Source organism: Stigmatopora nigra, chromosome 21 (assembly GCF_051989575.1).
Source record: "Stigmatopora nigra isolate UIUO_SnigA chromosome 21, RoL_Snig_1.1, whole genome shotgun sequence".
NCBI classification, from domain to species: domain Eukaryota; kingdom Metazoa; phylum Chordata; class Actinopteri; order Syngnathiformes; family Syngnathidae; genus Stigmatopora; species Stigmatopora nigra.
Window position 1 is genome coordinate 7,972,862 of NC_135528.1, and position 16,788 is coordinate 7,989,649.

At 43.7% G+C, this 16,788-nt stretch overlaps 3 protein-coding genes across 3 annotated transcripts; all 3 read right to left on the reverse strand.

Annotated features, from left to right (window-relative positions):
• Positions 1-57: 57 nt before the first annotated feature.
• Positions 58-4,275, reverse strand: gpnmb (glycoprotein (transmembrane) nmb). Its single transcript, XM_077743603.1, has 11 exons — positions 4,077-4,275; positions 3,583-3,738; positions 3,286-3,429; positions 3,033-3,206; positions 2,799-2,960; positions 2,385-2,732; positions 2,134-2,316; positions 1,374-1,479; positions 1,085-1,305; positions 913-1,003; positions 58-495 (listed from the first exon to the last, which is right to left on the reverse strand). Exons 1-11 carry the CDS (start codon positions 4,144-4,146, stop codon positions 342-344), a joined length of 1,809 nt encoding a protein of 602 aa, XP_077599729.1. The 5' UTR covers positions 4,147-4,275; the 3' UTR covers positions 58-341.
• Positions 4,276-5,493: 1,218 nt separating this feature from the next.
• On the reverse strand, positions 5,494-8,117 carry LOC144215207 (uncharacterized; the record flags this gene model as incomplete). The annotated part of the gene is made up of 4 exons (XM_077744040.1): positions 5,494-6,504; positions 7,447-7,526; positions 7,664-7,761; positions 7,930-8,117. Coding segments are annotated over 4 exons (813 nt in total), but the record flags the coding sequence as incomplete, so codon positions are not given.
• Positions 8,118-8,121: 4 nt separating this feature from the next.
• kcnh8 (potassium voltage-gated channel, subfamily H (eag-related), member 8) lies at positions 8,122-16,391 on the reverse strand. The gene is made up of 12 exons (XM_077743699.1): positions 16,212-16,391; positions 12,838-13,071; positions 12,633-12,767; positions 12,445-12,572; positions 12,138-12,375; positions 11,922-12,079; positions 11,415-11,619; positions 10,224-10,439; positions 9,774-9,973; positions 8,745-8,994; positions 8,433-8,647; positions 8,122-8,196 (listed from the first exon to the last, which is right to left on the reverse strand). Exons 1-12 carry the CDS (start codon positions 16,285-16,287, stop codon positions 8,134-8,136), a joined length of 2,118 nt encoding a protein of 705 aa, XP_077599825.1. The 5' UTR covers positions 16,288-16,391; the 3' UTR covers positions 8,122-8,133.
• Positions 16,392-16,788: the final 397 nt, after the last annotated feature.

Here is a 16,788-nt window from a genome sequence, read left to right on the forward strand (position 1 = left end):
TGAATGACACTTTTGGATTGTTGCACTTATAACAATAACTTTTGGACAACGTTTGTTAGTTGACAGCTTTTATTAGAATCAATTTACCCTAAGTTAGAAACGGTTTATACATATTACTTTTCTCCAAAAATGATTAAATACTCCGTGACTTCCTATCACATGAGCCAAAAGATAGATGAGGAAAAAATACATTCAGGTGGATGGAGAGAAAATCAAGTTATCTACAGCCAGTACCTAAACACAACTTATTTGACTATTAATGATATTTTTTATATTAAATTGCTTTTGGTCATTTTCTTTGACATGCAGTGGATTTAGCAATAAACCCATAGTAGAGGTACCTAAAGGGGATTTCTCTCTGTCAAAAGGTAGTGATTCTCCTCGTTTGCGGGAAACAGTGCCCCTCTCAGGCGGAGAACTGCACCTGCAACCCCAGCACGACGGCCTGCATTCTCCAAAGGAGACCGGCGGACAGGTCGGTACACCTTGTAACGTCTGCAAAGACGGAAAAAAGGTTAAACGTATGCAAGAAGTAAATTATATAAATAGGAATAAGCGCTTTTAATTGTGAGGGTCATCACAGGTAACGAAAGCCGGATGCAGTTCATTGCAATTAACGTACATCATTCAAAGCTGCGTTTTGTTTGTATATCTGCACAGTAAAGTCATTCTCCGTAAGTAAATGCATTATATATCCAGATAAATTTGTTATAAACTTACTGCCGTTTGTCTTTAGTTCCCCGATTGCTAATTGTTGCAAAAGTTGCGTTGTTTTTGCAAAGTATTGACGTTTTTGTCGCATATTATTTCTGACGCTCCACACTCATATCGATTGCAATTGCTAAACAATAAAATCGCTCTAACTATTTATGAATTGTAACTTAAAAACGTGCGAATTTGTTTAAAAATCACCTGTAAACAACACATGCAATCAATGCAAAGAAAGCCAGCAGCACCACACTAGTAGAAAGGACCACTTCACTCCTATGAGAATCCTTGGTTTCTAAAAACAACAAATTGTGCATTAATTCCTACCATCAATTCATGTTTCTAACATTTATCCTCCATTTTTTTTTTCACCCACCAGTGGCCGCTTGGGATTTGTTGATGGTGACAGTGGTGCTGGTCAGGGTCAAGCTGTGGGAGTCCTCCAATGTGATGTTGACGCAGTATTTACCAGGCAATGGAAAAGTCCTCAGTAGGTGAATTTCGCATTTGGAGGACGGAGGAACGTCGTTGCACATGATGCTGTGCACCAAAGTGCACGAAGCGTCCGAGACGATAGTGCACACCGATGTGGGGATGCTTGGGGAAAAAGGTATTTGTGCTCTTAAGGGCTGTAAATGTATTTATTGGGAATTTAATAGACGAACCTGCCGAGGCATTTGATCAGGAAACTGATGTCGGTTTTGGTGACCCGAGCCGCCAGAACGTCCACGATGCGGCTGTTGATGATGCTTTTTGGTGGGTGCTTGGGCTCTGTGGAAAATCATCTTATCTTATCGGTCTGTAATGTCATTACGTGTTTGAATGTCGTGGTTGGAGTACAAGGCAGAACTGTTTAATAGGACAATCAGGTTAGCTTCAATTGGATTCCTGTTTAACTGTGTTTCATTGGCTTGGCATGTCTTATCATTTTAAGGACAAAAGGGGTTTTTTTTGGATTGTTATTGGAATTAGCTGCTGAGAACAAGAATGGACAATGTATTTGGGTTATTTTTATAACAAGGATTCTTTCTTGGTATTGGTGTTTTTCGCATTTGGGTGGAAAAAAAATCTCATGTCACTTTTAAGTCCAAACATCAGCTGAAGTTGATTTTCAATTCATATGACTTTGTAATTAGATTTTAAAAAGTCTTTTATCAAAGTTGAAAAGTCACTTTTAAGAAATTTAGTTGTTTCTAAGAAGTAAAAGAAATTGAGGTTATTTTGTATGTTGGCCCACTATTGCACAGATGAACCAGAAAATGCCAAAATCCATTAAGTATAACATATTCAGACCTAAATCTTGTTTTTAGGTAAAAAAAAATGACTGTCTAATTTCGACACTAAAAACAACAATGTGGAGTTAGCCCACTCTTGTTCTCAGCTTTAAATAGTGTGGATTTATTATCATTATATTTGGATACGTACCGATGATGCTAATGTTACCCACGAAGATGCCATACACGTAGCGGAAACATCCGCCGCCCTTTAGCACGCGCTTGCTTCGGAGTTGAGCGTAGGGTCTCGGGGTCGGACTGGACGTCTCTTCCGTGGTAGAATAACCCGACGTGGTAGTGTACAGAGTCGTGCTCTCGGTGCTCGCCGTCGTGGCTGAAAAAAGACATTTTTCGTGGTTAATATTTTAAGAGTCAATGTTTTTGACATTTAATTTTTTTTACCAGGAGAGGACGTCGCCGTGGACTCGGCTGTGGTCGTGTACTCGTCTGTGGTCGTGGCGTACGTGGCGGTGGGAGCCGGACACTCGGTAGGAAAGGCGGCCTCCACTACTAGCTTGACGCTCACGTTGCCCGTCTTGCCGTAAGCGTGCGTAGTCACGTCGCGGTGGGTCACCAACTGGTTGCCGTCGCGGAAGTCCCACATGTAATCGATGTTGGACGCTGTCTTCAGGTAACCGCTGGGGTCGTGTAAGTGGACTTGAAAGACCACGTCCTGGCCGCGGAAGAAGACATTGCCTGACTTGTTGACCACCGCCCTCTGGGTGATGTCCACCGCCATGGGGATCATATCTGGACATTGGTAAGTACACTCTTTTTACAGTCTATCTCAAATGAATATAAATGTGTTAGAAATACCTGTCACGTAGAAAACGGTGTTGTCAGTACTCAAGGGCGCGTACTTTCTGCGCTCGCTTTTGCGGTATACCATGACTTCCATGACCTCTGCTCCCAGAGGAATGTTAGAGGTGTTGAGGGTCAGCCTGGAGGAGGAACTGTCACATGTCTGGAAGTATTGTCCTGATTTGGGGAGGAGTAAAAATGTTAGTCGACATTTGGGAAAAATTTTGAAAGCGCACCAAGGCATCTCACCCATCATGTGCCACACGTAGACGTAATTCTTGCGGCGCCAGTCGCTGCTTTGTAGAAACGGCTTCCCGTCGGGAAACACGTTGCATTTAGTGGGATCCGTGCATTTACCGTAGCCGTAATCGTCAATCCATGACGTCCGGTTAAATACGGAGCCCGTGAGTGCCTGTCCATTGGCTGTAAGCAGACAAAACAAGTCGTATCTTATGATTTTCACAGCCGACGTGCTCAAGCTGGCAGTCCCCCGGTTTCGTACCGCCTTTGCAGCGGTTGTCCCACACCAGTTCTCCTCTGTCGTCCTCTTTCTGGCACGGAGGGTACTCCAGTTGAGCCGTGAAGGAAATTTTGGAACCGTTGAGAGCCGGGCCGTCGCTGCTGAGACGAACTATGGGCTTGGCTCCTGTAACGCAGTTCAACGTTAATCTAATGATACCCAGATTTATTTTTTGGAAGCCATGTTGTGTTGTCTATAAAGTAAAATGCCAATCAAATTTGTATGAAAAGTTTAATTTGAATAGGGAAATTTGGACTTTTTTAAAGCATGAGAACTCACCACGTCTGCGCATGAGCTCCATTGGTTTGGGTTTGATTGGCGGGTAGATGTAGTCGTCCCACGGGTTGGTGTCGGGACTCCAGCTTGGGAATGGTGGGATAGGGTAAGGCAGCTTTCCCACTGCCTTGTGCTGGTGGGCAAACATGTCGGCATATGCTGGAAAAATTCAAAAGGGATGCTTGGACTTTAAGGCAAGTGCAGCATTGAATTTTAGCTTTACACAAAATTGTTATATATCCATATTTTTTAAGGCAGGATTATATTTTAACTATATTTCTGGTTGGAATATCAGTTTTGTCACTCTTTACATTTTTTTCAGGGTGAAGGAATGCTGTAAATTGTCTCCATGGCAACACAACTAATGAAACTCATGCGACACATTGCAAGACATTGACAAAGTAAGTAAAATATCCCAAAAACATCTTTACTATATAAGATTAAACACTGTTTTTAATCTAACAAAATCTGAGAAAAAAATGACAAAAAAATCTTACTTTTCCGAGCATCCGCTAGAGAAACTAAACCGATACAAGCCACCAGGCAAAAACATTTTAAGACTCCCATCCTCCAAAATATTATAAAGAGCCCCAAAAAAAAGTAGTCCTGTTTTAAGAGTGGATGTAATCTGAGGCGCTCCTCTCACTCACAAGCAAGTTAGCCCGTCTGCAATTTGCCTGTTTGTGCGCTTTTGTGCCGTAATCAAATCTGCCTAGTGACCAACACGGCGACATGTGACGCTTGGCTAACGGGATGCAACTCATCCCTCATTAGCGCTCGGAAAGTCATGAGGAGCGAGGTGCGCCCGCTTCCTCTTTTTCACTCTGATTACAAGCGAGTGACCCTCCATGACAACAAAAGGATAAGACGAGGTTAATGATGCTTCCAAATGGGCTAAATTGGATCAAAAATCATAAAAAAATCACTCCGATGTGACCCGTTAAATGAACATCTAATTGGATAGATGGTGTTTTTGGATGATTTATGAGTTGACCCTTTTTGTGATGGCATTTTTGACCCCAACGACGTGTCTGTTGCGCCATATTGTAAAAAGAAAAAAAAAAGCAGAAGGGAGGCCGCCTGTCTACGTCGTTCGTTTTTGTATTTTGGACAACTTGTGATTCCTTCACGAGGTCATCAGCTAAATCTATTTATTTCTATTCAGTTCCTCATTAGGGTTCATTCTAAAATTAATAATAGTCGAGAACAATGATTTGTCAATTTATTATATAGTTGGCAGAAATAAATAATAGCCATACAATTATGATGTAAGCTGCAACAAAAATGTTTTCTTCTTGTATAGATTTTTTGAATGAGTTGGCCTTGATATTGACCCTGTAATTAACATTATATCTAATGAAGGTGATTTTTTAAAAAGCCTTTAAATTCAACCCTAGCTTTGTAAATGTGAACCCTAATGAACACCAGAGGGAGCAGCCTACCTCCATTTTCTCCCTCTTTGCAGTAAACCTATCATTTTTTTTGAAAAATATAAAAATATATATTAAAAAAGCTAAAATAAACATTGTTTTAGGTCTAGAAAATAACGGAATATTCAGGGCTTTTACTAGGCGGGCCAATGAACGAATGTCCCGACACGGCACCCCCTGGGAGAAAGTCGGACTGAGTCATTTATCAAATACAAGTGTTGAGGTGCTCGCTCCTCTTTGTCTGCAGTGTAAACACAGCAGGCGGAATCTCACACGGGAACTGAGAAAACAATTCATCCATTTGGATTTGACAATATGGAGGTGATGCCGCTAGTTAAGCATGTAAATCAATGAAGTTAGTGTTCATTTTATAATAGAATAGACCCCGACTTAACAGTCATATCCGTCATTTATTAGCATCACAACTGTGAAAATTGCGAGGGAATTGCCAACTGACTGATTCCAGTACATTCCATGTGCAATAGAGTAGCTTCATAGTTCTAAAACTACCACTAGTTCATATACAGAATCGTTCTCCTAACGTCTTGCATTGGTCCAAGTAAAAAAATACATCATTTCTTTGAATACATTCATATAAATATAAAAACCTTCGACATTGTGCATTGAAATGGGAATATTGCCTGCGCTCTTTGCTCGTGTAAATTCGTAGTATCCCTGGAATTGCTTTTCAAAACGGACCGTGAACCCATTTATTGTTGGTCCGCTTTGGGCTAATTCCCAAATGAGCGAAGGTATGCATCAGTAAATGTCAACTTTACTTATTAACCAGTGTTTAAATAGAAGGATAAATGGCGAGATGGCTCTTAGACATGCACTCAGAACTACTCGACAAGTACATGCAGAGGGACGAGGACAGAATGACAAAAGGGGAGAAAGATGGAAAAATAGTGTAGTGTGACAGCAGCTTGCCGAAGCCCCCTCACTGACTCCGCCTAACCTGAACACAATTTGTTGACATGCATTTAAATTTGTAGCAGAAACTTGCATCTGAGTACCAAAAAAATGTCTTCCAGTAAAAAGAGGCCCTCTACAAAGTCTTGTTTTGGTTCTGGTGGGGACGGGAATCTTTTCTAGCGTCCTCCAGGGGTCCTTGCCCCCAGTTCGCGTGGGGACTGGCGTCACTCCCGTCCTGCGGGGGTGGACTACGTCTCCTTGACCCGATAGAGTTTGAGAGCCCACCCTCGTTCTTGTATGTCTCCGGCGAGGAAGACGCTGTGATGATGGGAGGGGCTTGCGTTTGGAGGAAGGCGGGCCTTGGATGAAGGTCCAGGGGGGGCTTTGTCCAGAGGGAAGGTGGAAAAGGGTAATGTGGAGGTGGGTTGGTGTCGGGCGGTCGGAGGTTGTCGCCCGCGGGGGGTTCCGGGCGGTGCTCTGGGGTTATTTGGGGGGCAGGTGACACGAGGGTCTCCATGAGCCAGGCCATCCTCTTCATCACCTGGCCCAGGTCGGCGACCTCCCTACCGAGGTTCAGCACCTGTCGGGTGGAAAGCAAAAATGCTGTTATTTGTTGACATTGCTTCTCATTGTTGTCTTTCAATTTTAACTTGTTTCAAATCAATTAGCTCCTCTTTTAGCCACATAGCTAGCTAACCACTCGCTTCTTAAAAAGCTCATTTCCACACGTGTTTGTGTGTGTGTGCGTGCGCCCCCCCCGCCAGTCGACAGAGGGCCACGAGCCTTTGCCAAGGCGCCATCTGCCTACTGCCAGTTGAAGCGCTCGCGACCATTCATCAGGTCAATCATGCATACACGGGCAACCAGAGAGAGACCACCGGCCCTCACAGCGGTAGCAGGTGGGAGGTGGTGTTTTGCTGCCAGCCCTTCTAGTCTCCAGGGATGGCAAGTCTAGCACCCTTGAGAGAATCTGCTAAGTGATATTGTCTCCCAAGTTGACAGAAAATGCGCAGGATTTTGACGTGTCAACACGTACTCTCGCTGCGATTGGAGCGTCTGACAAAAAGTGCGAGCCCAACTCGGGAGGGGATAAAAATAGAAATGGCCAGAGCGACAGTCCAATCTGACACGCCGTCAATACGCTGGTCGTTCTGCTTCGCCGCCTCTCAAAGTGCATTTTCTATTCTTTTCCTGTTATTCATTTAAAAAATATATATACTGTAATACCAAAACAAAAAGAGAAAATACTTGAATTTCATGGATGAGTACCTACAATACATTTAAATAGAATGTTTTCAAGACAAATCATTTACATAATTTACTTTTGCAGGCCACACAAAAGGATGCCACGGACCACATCAGGCCCCCGACCCGCATTTTCTACACCACTGATCAATTATCTGACACGGTAAGAAAAGTACTCACATTATATTTGGCAGTCCTAAATTTGGACATCCTAAATGAACCTGTCCTTTGGGTCAAAGGTCAGAGGTCAACAGATTAAAATGCAATATAGGCTGACCTGTTGGTCGAGACGGCCAAATTGCCCTCTGGTCTCCTCCGCGTTAGCCGCTAATTGCGCCGTGCTGACGTGCCACGTATCTGTCACAAAAAACCAGGCCACGTTGCAAATCGGCTCCGGAATTGCCGACGTGCAAATTTTGAAACGACTCGCGATATTTTTTCACATTCATCATAAGAAAACAGGCCGTGGCGACTAAGCATTTTTTCCGGAGGACCTGCGGCGGACGTCCAGGCGCCGGTGGGATCGTTGTCACAGCAACCGCGCCGGGGTGAACTTGTTGTCCTTTTATTGTCTTCCGTCCCGTCGACTATCCTGCGGAAGAGAAACAAACTCCTGTGTATTTTGTTGAAATATAAGACCTTATTTTTAGAAGTAAAAAAAAATATATATATGTTTAAAAAATAGAGCAATTAGAACCTGCTATATTAATTGTTCCTGTCCCTTTAAATGAGAGACCCACTGAATAGTTTTCCAACCCACCTTGGGCTCAGATTTGAAGGGTCCAACAAAATCTCCTCACTAGCCTTCCCAGACTTGGCGAGGGTGACCGCCCCATTCTGCTCCGGCGATGGACGATCGGCGTCCTCGTCACGTCCCCCTTGGGTCAGGGTGCCACCGTGAATGAGCCGTCCGTTCCTTTTTGCGGCCAACTGGAAGGCAGGCAGACACTTAAAAAAATAACGGTTAAAAGTCTTTTAAGGGTCGTACCTGAACGTCAAGAGCTGGGGCGGATAGTCGGGCCTTCACCTGGGAAACATGTAAAAATGACTTAAGTATTGGAAAAGAGTCCAGTTTTTAAGTAGTGTTTACGTTTTGGCTAGAGCTCCTTTTGTTTATCTCACGTTTATGTGGAAAAACTGTCATTAATAATGAAGGAGTTCCATTTCTTTTTGCCCAGATTGATTCATTCAATTTAAAAACACATTTTGGCGTCGATATTTTGATGTTTATGGCCGCCCTGGTGGAAAAGTTGATGTACTCACGTGTGTCTCTTGTCCCTCTCTTAGGTTATAAGTGAGATCCTGCTGGATGTCCCGCACAAAGTGGCGCGAGTACTCCGGGTAGAGATCCAGCACTTCGTACAACCCCTTCAAGTTGATACACTGGAGGTCACAGTAGGTCAGCGCTTTCACATCCGCGTTGGTTTTTATCACTCGCTCGTCCAAGGACAGGTTGGCCCCGATCAGGTCGCCTTTCCCTGCTCGGGAGATACGCGTTACGCCAGTTTAATCGCCAAGTTTACAAAATTATTTGGAGGAAAAAAGTGGTTAGGCCAACCCATGGCGAATTTTTACCGAGAATAGCCAAGACGCTGCCGTCTTTGAGGACTTCCATGCTGCCAGAGCAGACCAAGAAGACGGCCTGTAGGGCGTCGCCTTCTCGGAGGAGGTACTCGCCGGGAGCGCAGAAGGTGGTTTTGATGTGAAGGGATAGCGAGCGTAGGCAGCCGCGACTGGCCGACGCAAACGGGGACAACTCCAGGATCTCCTTGTTGAGGTGCATGGTGATGTCGGAGCGAAGTTCGTCCGGGAAGTCTTTCAACAGCTGTATGGCAATTGAAAAGACATTTTAAAAGTATAGTCTATACCAGGAGTGGGTAAACATTGACTTTAAAAATTTGACAGATGGGCCGGGTCAGCATAAGATACGATACATATAAAAAAGTGCATCCATTAACAGTACATACGAAAAAAGAGGACTAAAGTATTAACATACTCATCACTCATCATTAAAGTAAAAAGTATAAAGTACCACAAAGTAAAGTAAAAAGGAATGTATTAAAAAATATTCAAATGTAATATACTACAGTATGTAGTCTGCTCTATACTAAAGTAATACTTGGTTTATCACAGTTAATAGGCTCCAATGGTGAAAAACCATGACTTGTTCTTTTAACGACATCATTCTCTGTACTATTATTTTACCCCCAATGTATATCATTAAAATGACGCCGAATCCAAATGAAGTGTTATGGAATGAACAAAACGGCCATTATTGCCCCCATTGAAGTAAACCTTCAAATTTAGGCCAAGACATGGCCGTCAGTCCTTTGCTTGTCACGAGTAAAATCAGGAGCCGGGCACCCCCATAAGACTGATCAATGAGCCATCAGAGCCCGCTCCACTGTAATCAAGAGGCTCATCTTTAATTCATCCGTCTGAGATTCATCAGCGTCGCTCCGTCTCGCCACCGTTACACTCCAGCCCGCTCCAGCCCCGCCTCCGGGGCTTCATTCCTCCACCCGGAGGGAATTCAGACTACATTTTTATGTTTCCTAGGCCAGCCCAGAAAGGCACAAAACGAAGTAGTAGTAGTAGTAGTACCTCGTTACAGTCGATGCCGTTGTTGACCGACCAAGTGGTCTGAAAATACTCCAACATTCGCTGTTTGAGGCCGTGTGGAAGATGATGCACTCGGATAAAGTCCTTCAGGTCTTTAGTTCGGGTGTGGTACTGCGACCAGCGGGAGTACATCCTCTGGATAATGGCGGTCACATTGCCAAACACCAACGCGTGCATCAGCGCTGCGGGAATAGACGGCAAAAAGTTACAAGTCGAAGTCAATGTGGTCAAATGTCCTCCAGGAAAAATCCCAACCACCTCATTTCAACCTAAAAAAAAACAGTTAAATTCTTGTTCAACCAGCAGAAACTGGATTTGACTGACCCAATTAGTTGAGCTTGATTAATGGCCTTGTAAAATTAGTATCAACCCCAGCGCGGGTTGTGAGGGTCGAGCATTCCCCGGATTGTGGCTTGTCAAATTCCGCCATACCTCCGACGAGCATGACGCAAATGGAGAAGATCTTCTCCGCGTCGGTGTTGGCCGACACGTTGCCGAAGCCCACGCTGGTCAGGCTGCTCAGGGTGAAGTAGAGGGAGGCCACGTAGACGCTGCGGATGGGGGGGCCGCCAACGCCACTGCTAGTGTTTAGGCTCCCGATGGCAAAGTATGGCGACTCCAGGCGCTTTGCTAGCTCGTGTAACCATCCTGGTTGTATCAGGGGAGAGGACGTCATTTATTTACACTTGCGCTCGTTGCTATTGACAAAAAAAATGCAAGAATATTAGAGCTGTGACGTCATCACATTGTATTTATGCGTTTTTGAAGTTTTAGGCATTTTAGTTGAAATTGTGAGGGTTTTTTTCCTAGACGAAGGGAGTCACTTGATGCTATTTTGGTAGATCTATTCCAAAATGATTGGACTGGCTAGTCCCATCAATGCAACTGAATTATTAACATTCACTATCTGTCCTCCAACTTTAAATGAATGAGAACTTCAATCTGAATTGTAAAAAAAATCGATTATACTCGTGGCCAGAACTAATTTGTTTCATTTTTTTGAATTCATTGTTATATTAAATTATTTCATTTTTTTTAAATTTCAGTCATGCAAGTCTTGTACACCAAAAAATATTATGTACACAATTGTAAATGCCAAGTCTCTATAGGGTTTAAGTTTATTCTTTTTTTAAATAGTAATGACCAAAAATAGTCCCTAACCAAGTTTTAATTGCAACACTTTTCATTTCCAGATCCAAAAAGTAGACCAAATCAAAAACTAGACCTTGAACCCAGCCTATGTGGCCTATTGCACTAGCAGAACTGATCCCCTCCTTCCCTCCCCACAGCTGATCCCCTTAGGGACCCCCTTACAGACACTGATGAATGGTAATTGGATGGAAGCCCCTTACAGCTGCCCGACTCGGGCATCAAAAATCCATAATTAGGAGACCACGCATTAATCCCGCCTCCCGTATCTTATGACACGGAGAAATGCGGTAAATTCCCAGAGAGAAATGGCCGCCGTTCTCGGGGACGACCCGGAAACGCTCGCAGTAATTGCGGCTCATCGATATGATGGCCCGAGGGGGTGGGCTCTATGGGTCTCATTAGACGGCGCACCCGTGCACTGAGGGGAATAGCCTTGGTGGTGGGCGGAGCTTGTTAGGTAAAAGGCCTCACCGATATCCCAGTTGTAAGCGTTGGCCTCCATTTCCATTTTGCCGATTATATACCAAATGCAGGCCATCCAGTGGGCCAGCAAGGCGAACATAGACATGAGGAGGGTCAGGACCACCGTGCTGTGTTGTGAGTAGCGGTCCATTTTCTGGAGGAGGCGGAGCAAGCGCAGTAGGCGCACTGTTTTCAGCAAGTGTACCACCGACACCTGGCCAAAAAAAAGGGCAAATGTTGCGGTTGTGTGGATGTCAAGTTGCCCGTTTGCCACTTGTGGTTGTTATTTAGTCGGAAGTAGGACGAGGATGATGGCTAACCTTGTGGCGAGGACTAGCGGATATGGGAAAGTGGGTCATAAATGATTGAGAACATTTAGTATGGTTGTTGTAGTTGTGTAAAAAGTGAAATTTGGTTAAGAAGGAAGAGTGAAAATGATGTTAGCTTGTCGCTAGTGATTTGAAATGAGGTTATTTCTAGGTTGTGTGTGAATTGAAGGCGCCGTGGCCCACTCACCACGCTGACTTTGAAGGCGTAGAGTAGGTCAAAGGGCAAAGCGGCCACCAGGTCGATGACGAACCAGGTGGTCAGGTAGTGGAAGCAAATCTGCCGGCCGTCAAAGATGACCTGGCCCGACTTGCTGACGTACGTGGTGCGGAAATTGAAAACCATATCTGGGGAGGGAGGACTGGGGTGAGATAGGGACGGGAAGTAAGCGGGTGTGGGACTCACCCAGGATGAAAAGAATCTCCACGGCAATGTCGCTGACGGTGGTGCTGCGGGTCAAGTCGTCGTGGTCGCCGATGAAACACACGTTGTACGGGACGGTGACGGCCACGTAGAAAGTGGCCAGCAGGATTAGCCAATCCCAGCCGGCCTTGCAGGTGCTGTAGTGCAGCAGGATGAATTTGGACTTTTTGGCGTCGGCCACTTTGTATTCGGGGAGGGCGGGAGGCTCGCCAAATACGTTCTGAATTCAAATGGTTAAAGTTAAAAAATGAAGTTTTTTGTTGGAAAAAAATTCATTACAAAAATTGACCTTATTGAGCTTTAATTTTCTTTTCTCCCTGTTATGAAGATGTCCCGAAACGTGGTAAAGGACGGCTCCGCCTCGTACCCGCGCCGAACCGAACGGCGACGCCGTTTTGATCCGCCCACGCCGCCTCTCTGCCGACATCCAAAAATGTGTTTAGTAAACTAGTACGGATTTCTGACTTATTGACTCACCTTCCTTCTTATCCTCTTGAATGCTCTTCTTGGCCTTAATGTCAGTGATGTCCTTAAATGAAGCCAGAAAGAGGACAACGTCCCCCTTTTCGTTCTTAATTGGGACAATGTCCAATAGGCACCAGAAGAGCACGGCTGAAATGGATTAAAAAAAATCACAAAATTCCGATTGTGTTATTTTAGAGCCGAGTTTCCAAGCACTTACCTGTTTTACTGTAAAACATAATCTCATCTTTGAACTCCTTGCGCTCCTCCAGGGCGTCGTCCACGGCAACGATGATGCTTTGGCTGGTCTCGGGCCCGTAGAGGAATTTGCAGGCGCAACTTTTTTGCATGACTTCGGCTCGGGAGAAACCGCTGAGCTCGCAGAAGCCATCCGAGCAGTAAACGATGGGGAAGCCCTTGGACACCTGAGCGTTGGCCAGGATGAAGTTACTGTCTGTGGGGAGACATTAGGAGGCGGAGTCAGTCGGATATGGACACCCATAGACATTGTTTTGATATTGGATAGGATTGTGTTAAAAGTGAAAAGGGCAAGTGACATGTTTTTTTTTGTGAAGTGTCCTTTTTGAGGGACAAATTCAATCCCAAAACCTTTGTTCTCGTATTCCCACGTGCAACCCGAGTTAAGGTGCCATTCCACCGAGACGGCCTGACGGGGAACATAAAACAATTAGAAGCCGGGGCTGTTGGGAAAAAAAATGGAATTGCTGATGCGGAAAATAGATTTTTGTAATGAAATTATGAGAACAAGTCACTTTGCGGGATGACTCGACTGAATATGAGCAACTTTCACCACTTGTCTCATTTAATCAGGTTATCCTTTTGGAGTTTTTCCTTTTCTGCACATCAGTACACACGCATTGTTGCCATTGACGGACCAAGACGTTTAATTTGGACTCCGTAAAGAGTATATTAGGGTGTATGTCTTTTGTTATTGTTGCAAAATGAATGGAATCCAGTGACAATGATTTTGTAGCAAGTAAGAATGTGTTGTCAGCAGCTATTGGAGGGCCGGACAGATGGTCACGAGCGGTCCCTGCTTTGGGACCAGCTGTCAGTGACAGGGCCCCTCGGCACCCGCGTCCTCGACACGGGGCAACATAACCGCTGGGCCGCCAGGGGTCCGACGTCAAGCCTTTTCGGACTTGTGTGAGAAAAGATAGAAAAATGGAGGTCGTCTTCCCATCCAATTTGACTGGAAGGGCTGGCAAAAACTAGTACTACAGTCTAAAAAATTGAAGTACACCTGCTGGACACCCCTCAGTTACCTTTTGTTGTATATTTTAACACTTTATTTTGAAAGTGCTGTTGTTATCAGTACTAGTTATTGCATTATATTGTTTTTTATTTATTTTTTAAATACATTTACAATGAAAACTTCATTTTATAAGTCCCATTTGGTGGATTTACCTAAAGAAAATCAAGCTCCCTCAATTCCCCCATGCAATTTGTTTAGTCTTGGTAGTGTTTAAAAAAAGTTTCAATTGAGTTTAATGATTTTTTTTCTTCATTTTAATCTGTGTGCACTTGAATAGTCAGCAAACTCTCAGTTAAAAATAACCCGGAATCCTCTTGTCTTTTTGCCTCCTTTTCTATTTCAGGCTCCTGGTCAGGCTCAATTTTCCACCTTTCTCCACTCTGAATTTCTGGAGCCTAATTGTTCCTATGCGGGAGCTCATATATCATTTCCCATCATGCTCACAATGGAACCCGACAGCTGTTGAGGGAACCCCCACAGGACCGAGGCTGAGGTGAGCGAGGAGGAGAGAAGAATGTAAGAAAAATACATTAAAAAAAAGAGGGAGAAAGGCTCTCGTTGCTATGACAGATGGAAAGGTCTTCCGTGATTGGCCAGGCCAAACAAGTCGATAATAAGAAATCTTGACTTTCCAAGAATTCCAAATCATTGCCATTTTTTTGCACTTCTATGACCTTTAACCCTTTCCCTCACTGAAAAACATACCCTTTAAATTTGACTTAAATCGGCTAATTAGTTGTTCCAATAGCACAAAATCGCCTTTTCTTATTCTTACAATGAACTTATCTTACATGTTTAACAACAATCCCTTTACCTTAAGCTAAATAAAACACTTTTTCAATCAACAATAACAATTTATGTCAACTAAAAAAACAGTAGATGATGACATTGCAAAAATACTCCTTATTCAACTCATTTTTCACTCAAATGATATATTTAATGCTAAAAAAAACCCACATAAATGACCTATTTTGACTTTAGCACCATGGACAGCAACCACACAGGCTCCTGTGTGCATAACATGCAGCAAAAAAAAATGTTATGCTGGCACATTTTGAAAAGTCCCGCAGCTTAAAAGCAGACAGATCATCCATCACAAATAATTGGACAGCGGGTAGCCTTTCTCCCTCCTTTTGTATTTACTTCTACCTGTGCACGATATATTACTTAACGTGATAATCAGGCGTATGATGTGCCTCTCTGTTGGCATTTTAGAAGATATTTATGTCTAAATAGCTTCACTTTTTTGCCGTTTAAATGCCAACGCAACCTTTGCGAGTTGATATTTCCCAGAAAACGTCTTTTAAGTTAACAAAGGCTCGTCTTTCTGCACGAAAAGATAATAAAATGCCGGGTGGTGGCATGGGAAGTCGCAAAGATGCTGAATTTGCACGTTCTATCCGTCGTCTTTATTCGAGTTCCCAAAGCGGCTCGGTTTTTCGACCACGGGGGAATTGTTCCCGAGTCCGGAGCGCGCTGGTTTGTCAAGTGTTGCCCTTGAGTTGAAAGGAAGGGAATTAACTTTGGATTTGGACCTCCAGATGGGATGGAGGCGGTAGGGCTTGACGGGACAAATTGCTCGGGATGGCCGAGCAGGGCAGGGAGCAAATTAAAAAAAAAAAAAAAAAGGGGGCTTTGACCAAACTGGGAACTGTACCGCACGTGAAGAACCAGCTGATGAGCGCTGGACGTTCAGTCAAAAGACTGTTAGTGTCAAATGAGTGACATAAATGGTATGAATGGACTTGATTAGTGCAGTTCAAATGGATTGGACTATTTAAAAGATAAATTATCAGGGGAACAAAACTAATGGTAATCATAATAAAGAGTAGAACATAGATAAATACATGTAATATTAATTTCATTCATCTATTTTCTAAATTCTCTATTTTTTTAAGAATTTTAAAGCATTTCCATGTAAACAGAAAAGATATAATAATGAATAATGTTTGAAAAAAATATATTTTTAAACTATCTTTCAAAATAAAAATGCATTTTTGTCATTAAGACAACCATTGCACTATCTAATACTTATTCTACTTATAAACACATTCACAAAATAGGTGAGCATTGTTTTTTTAATCATAAAATATCCCAATTTTTCTTCTTCAAACTGTTAATCACAAATGATAAAAAACTTAAGAAAAAAACTCCCTCTTAACACTGACTGAACTTGAAAATGGAAACCAATCCCAAGAAATCAGCATTTTTTCACTTTCTTTTTCATCATACCAAGAACAAACCCCCACTAACCCCCCACAATAACAATCCAATTCATTATTTCCCCCCAAAAGCCAACAAGCGATTAGACTACTCACGAGTGCCGTCAAAGCGCGTGGCGATAGTATCCAAAAAGGTATTCTGCGGCGCAAGTAATCCTTTCATCACCGGCATCTTCCCCGCTTAATGTCCGAGTCCCCCATCAAAGTGAGCCAAGGGGAGTCAGCTTGAGGGAGGGGAGAGAGCGGGAGCGCGTGTGTTCTCGGGGGAGGCGCTCCGGTGCGACTGGAGCGCCGATTATTGTGCGCCTCCATGAAAAAAAAAATGACCAGCTGAAGCCCACAAGTGGAGGGAGGAGGCTTTTCAATGGGTGGCGTTATTGGGACCCCATTCAATCATTCAATGTTGATCTTATTAATACTTGCTGTCATTGACCTTTGATTAGACGTCCCATCCATTTTTAACTGGAAAGTCAAAGTAGATTGGACGTCCATAGACGTCAATGGCAGTCATATTTATCCTGACTTGACCTTTTTCGTGTATACTTCCTTTGGAGACAGATGGATGAGGCGTGAATACGTTGGTGTTGACGGGTTTGAAGTAAACACACCTGGGCCAATGTGGACCGTTGCTGGAAGCCAAGGAGTTTCAAGCGCCGTCTTGTGGTGGACAGAA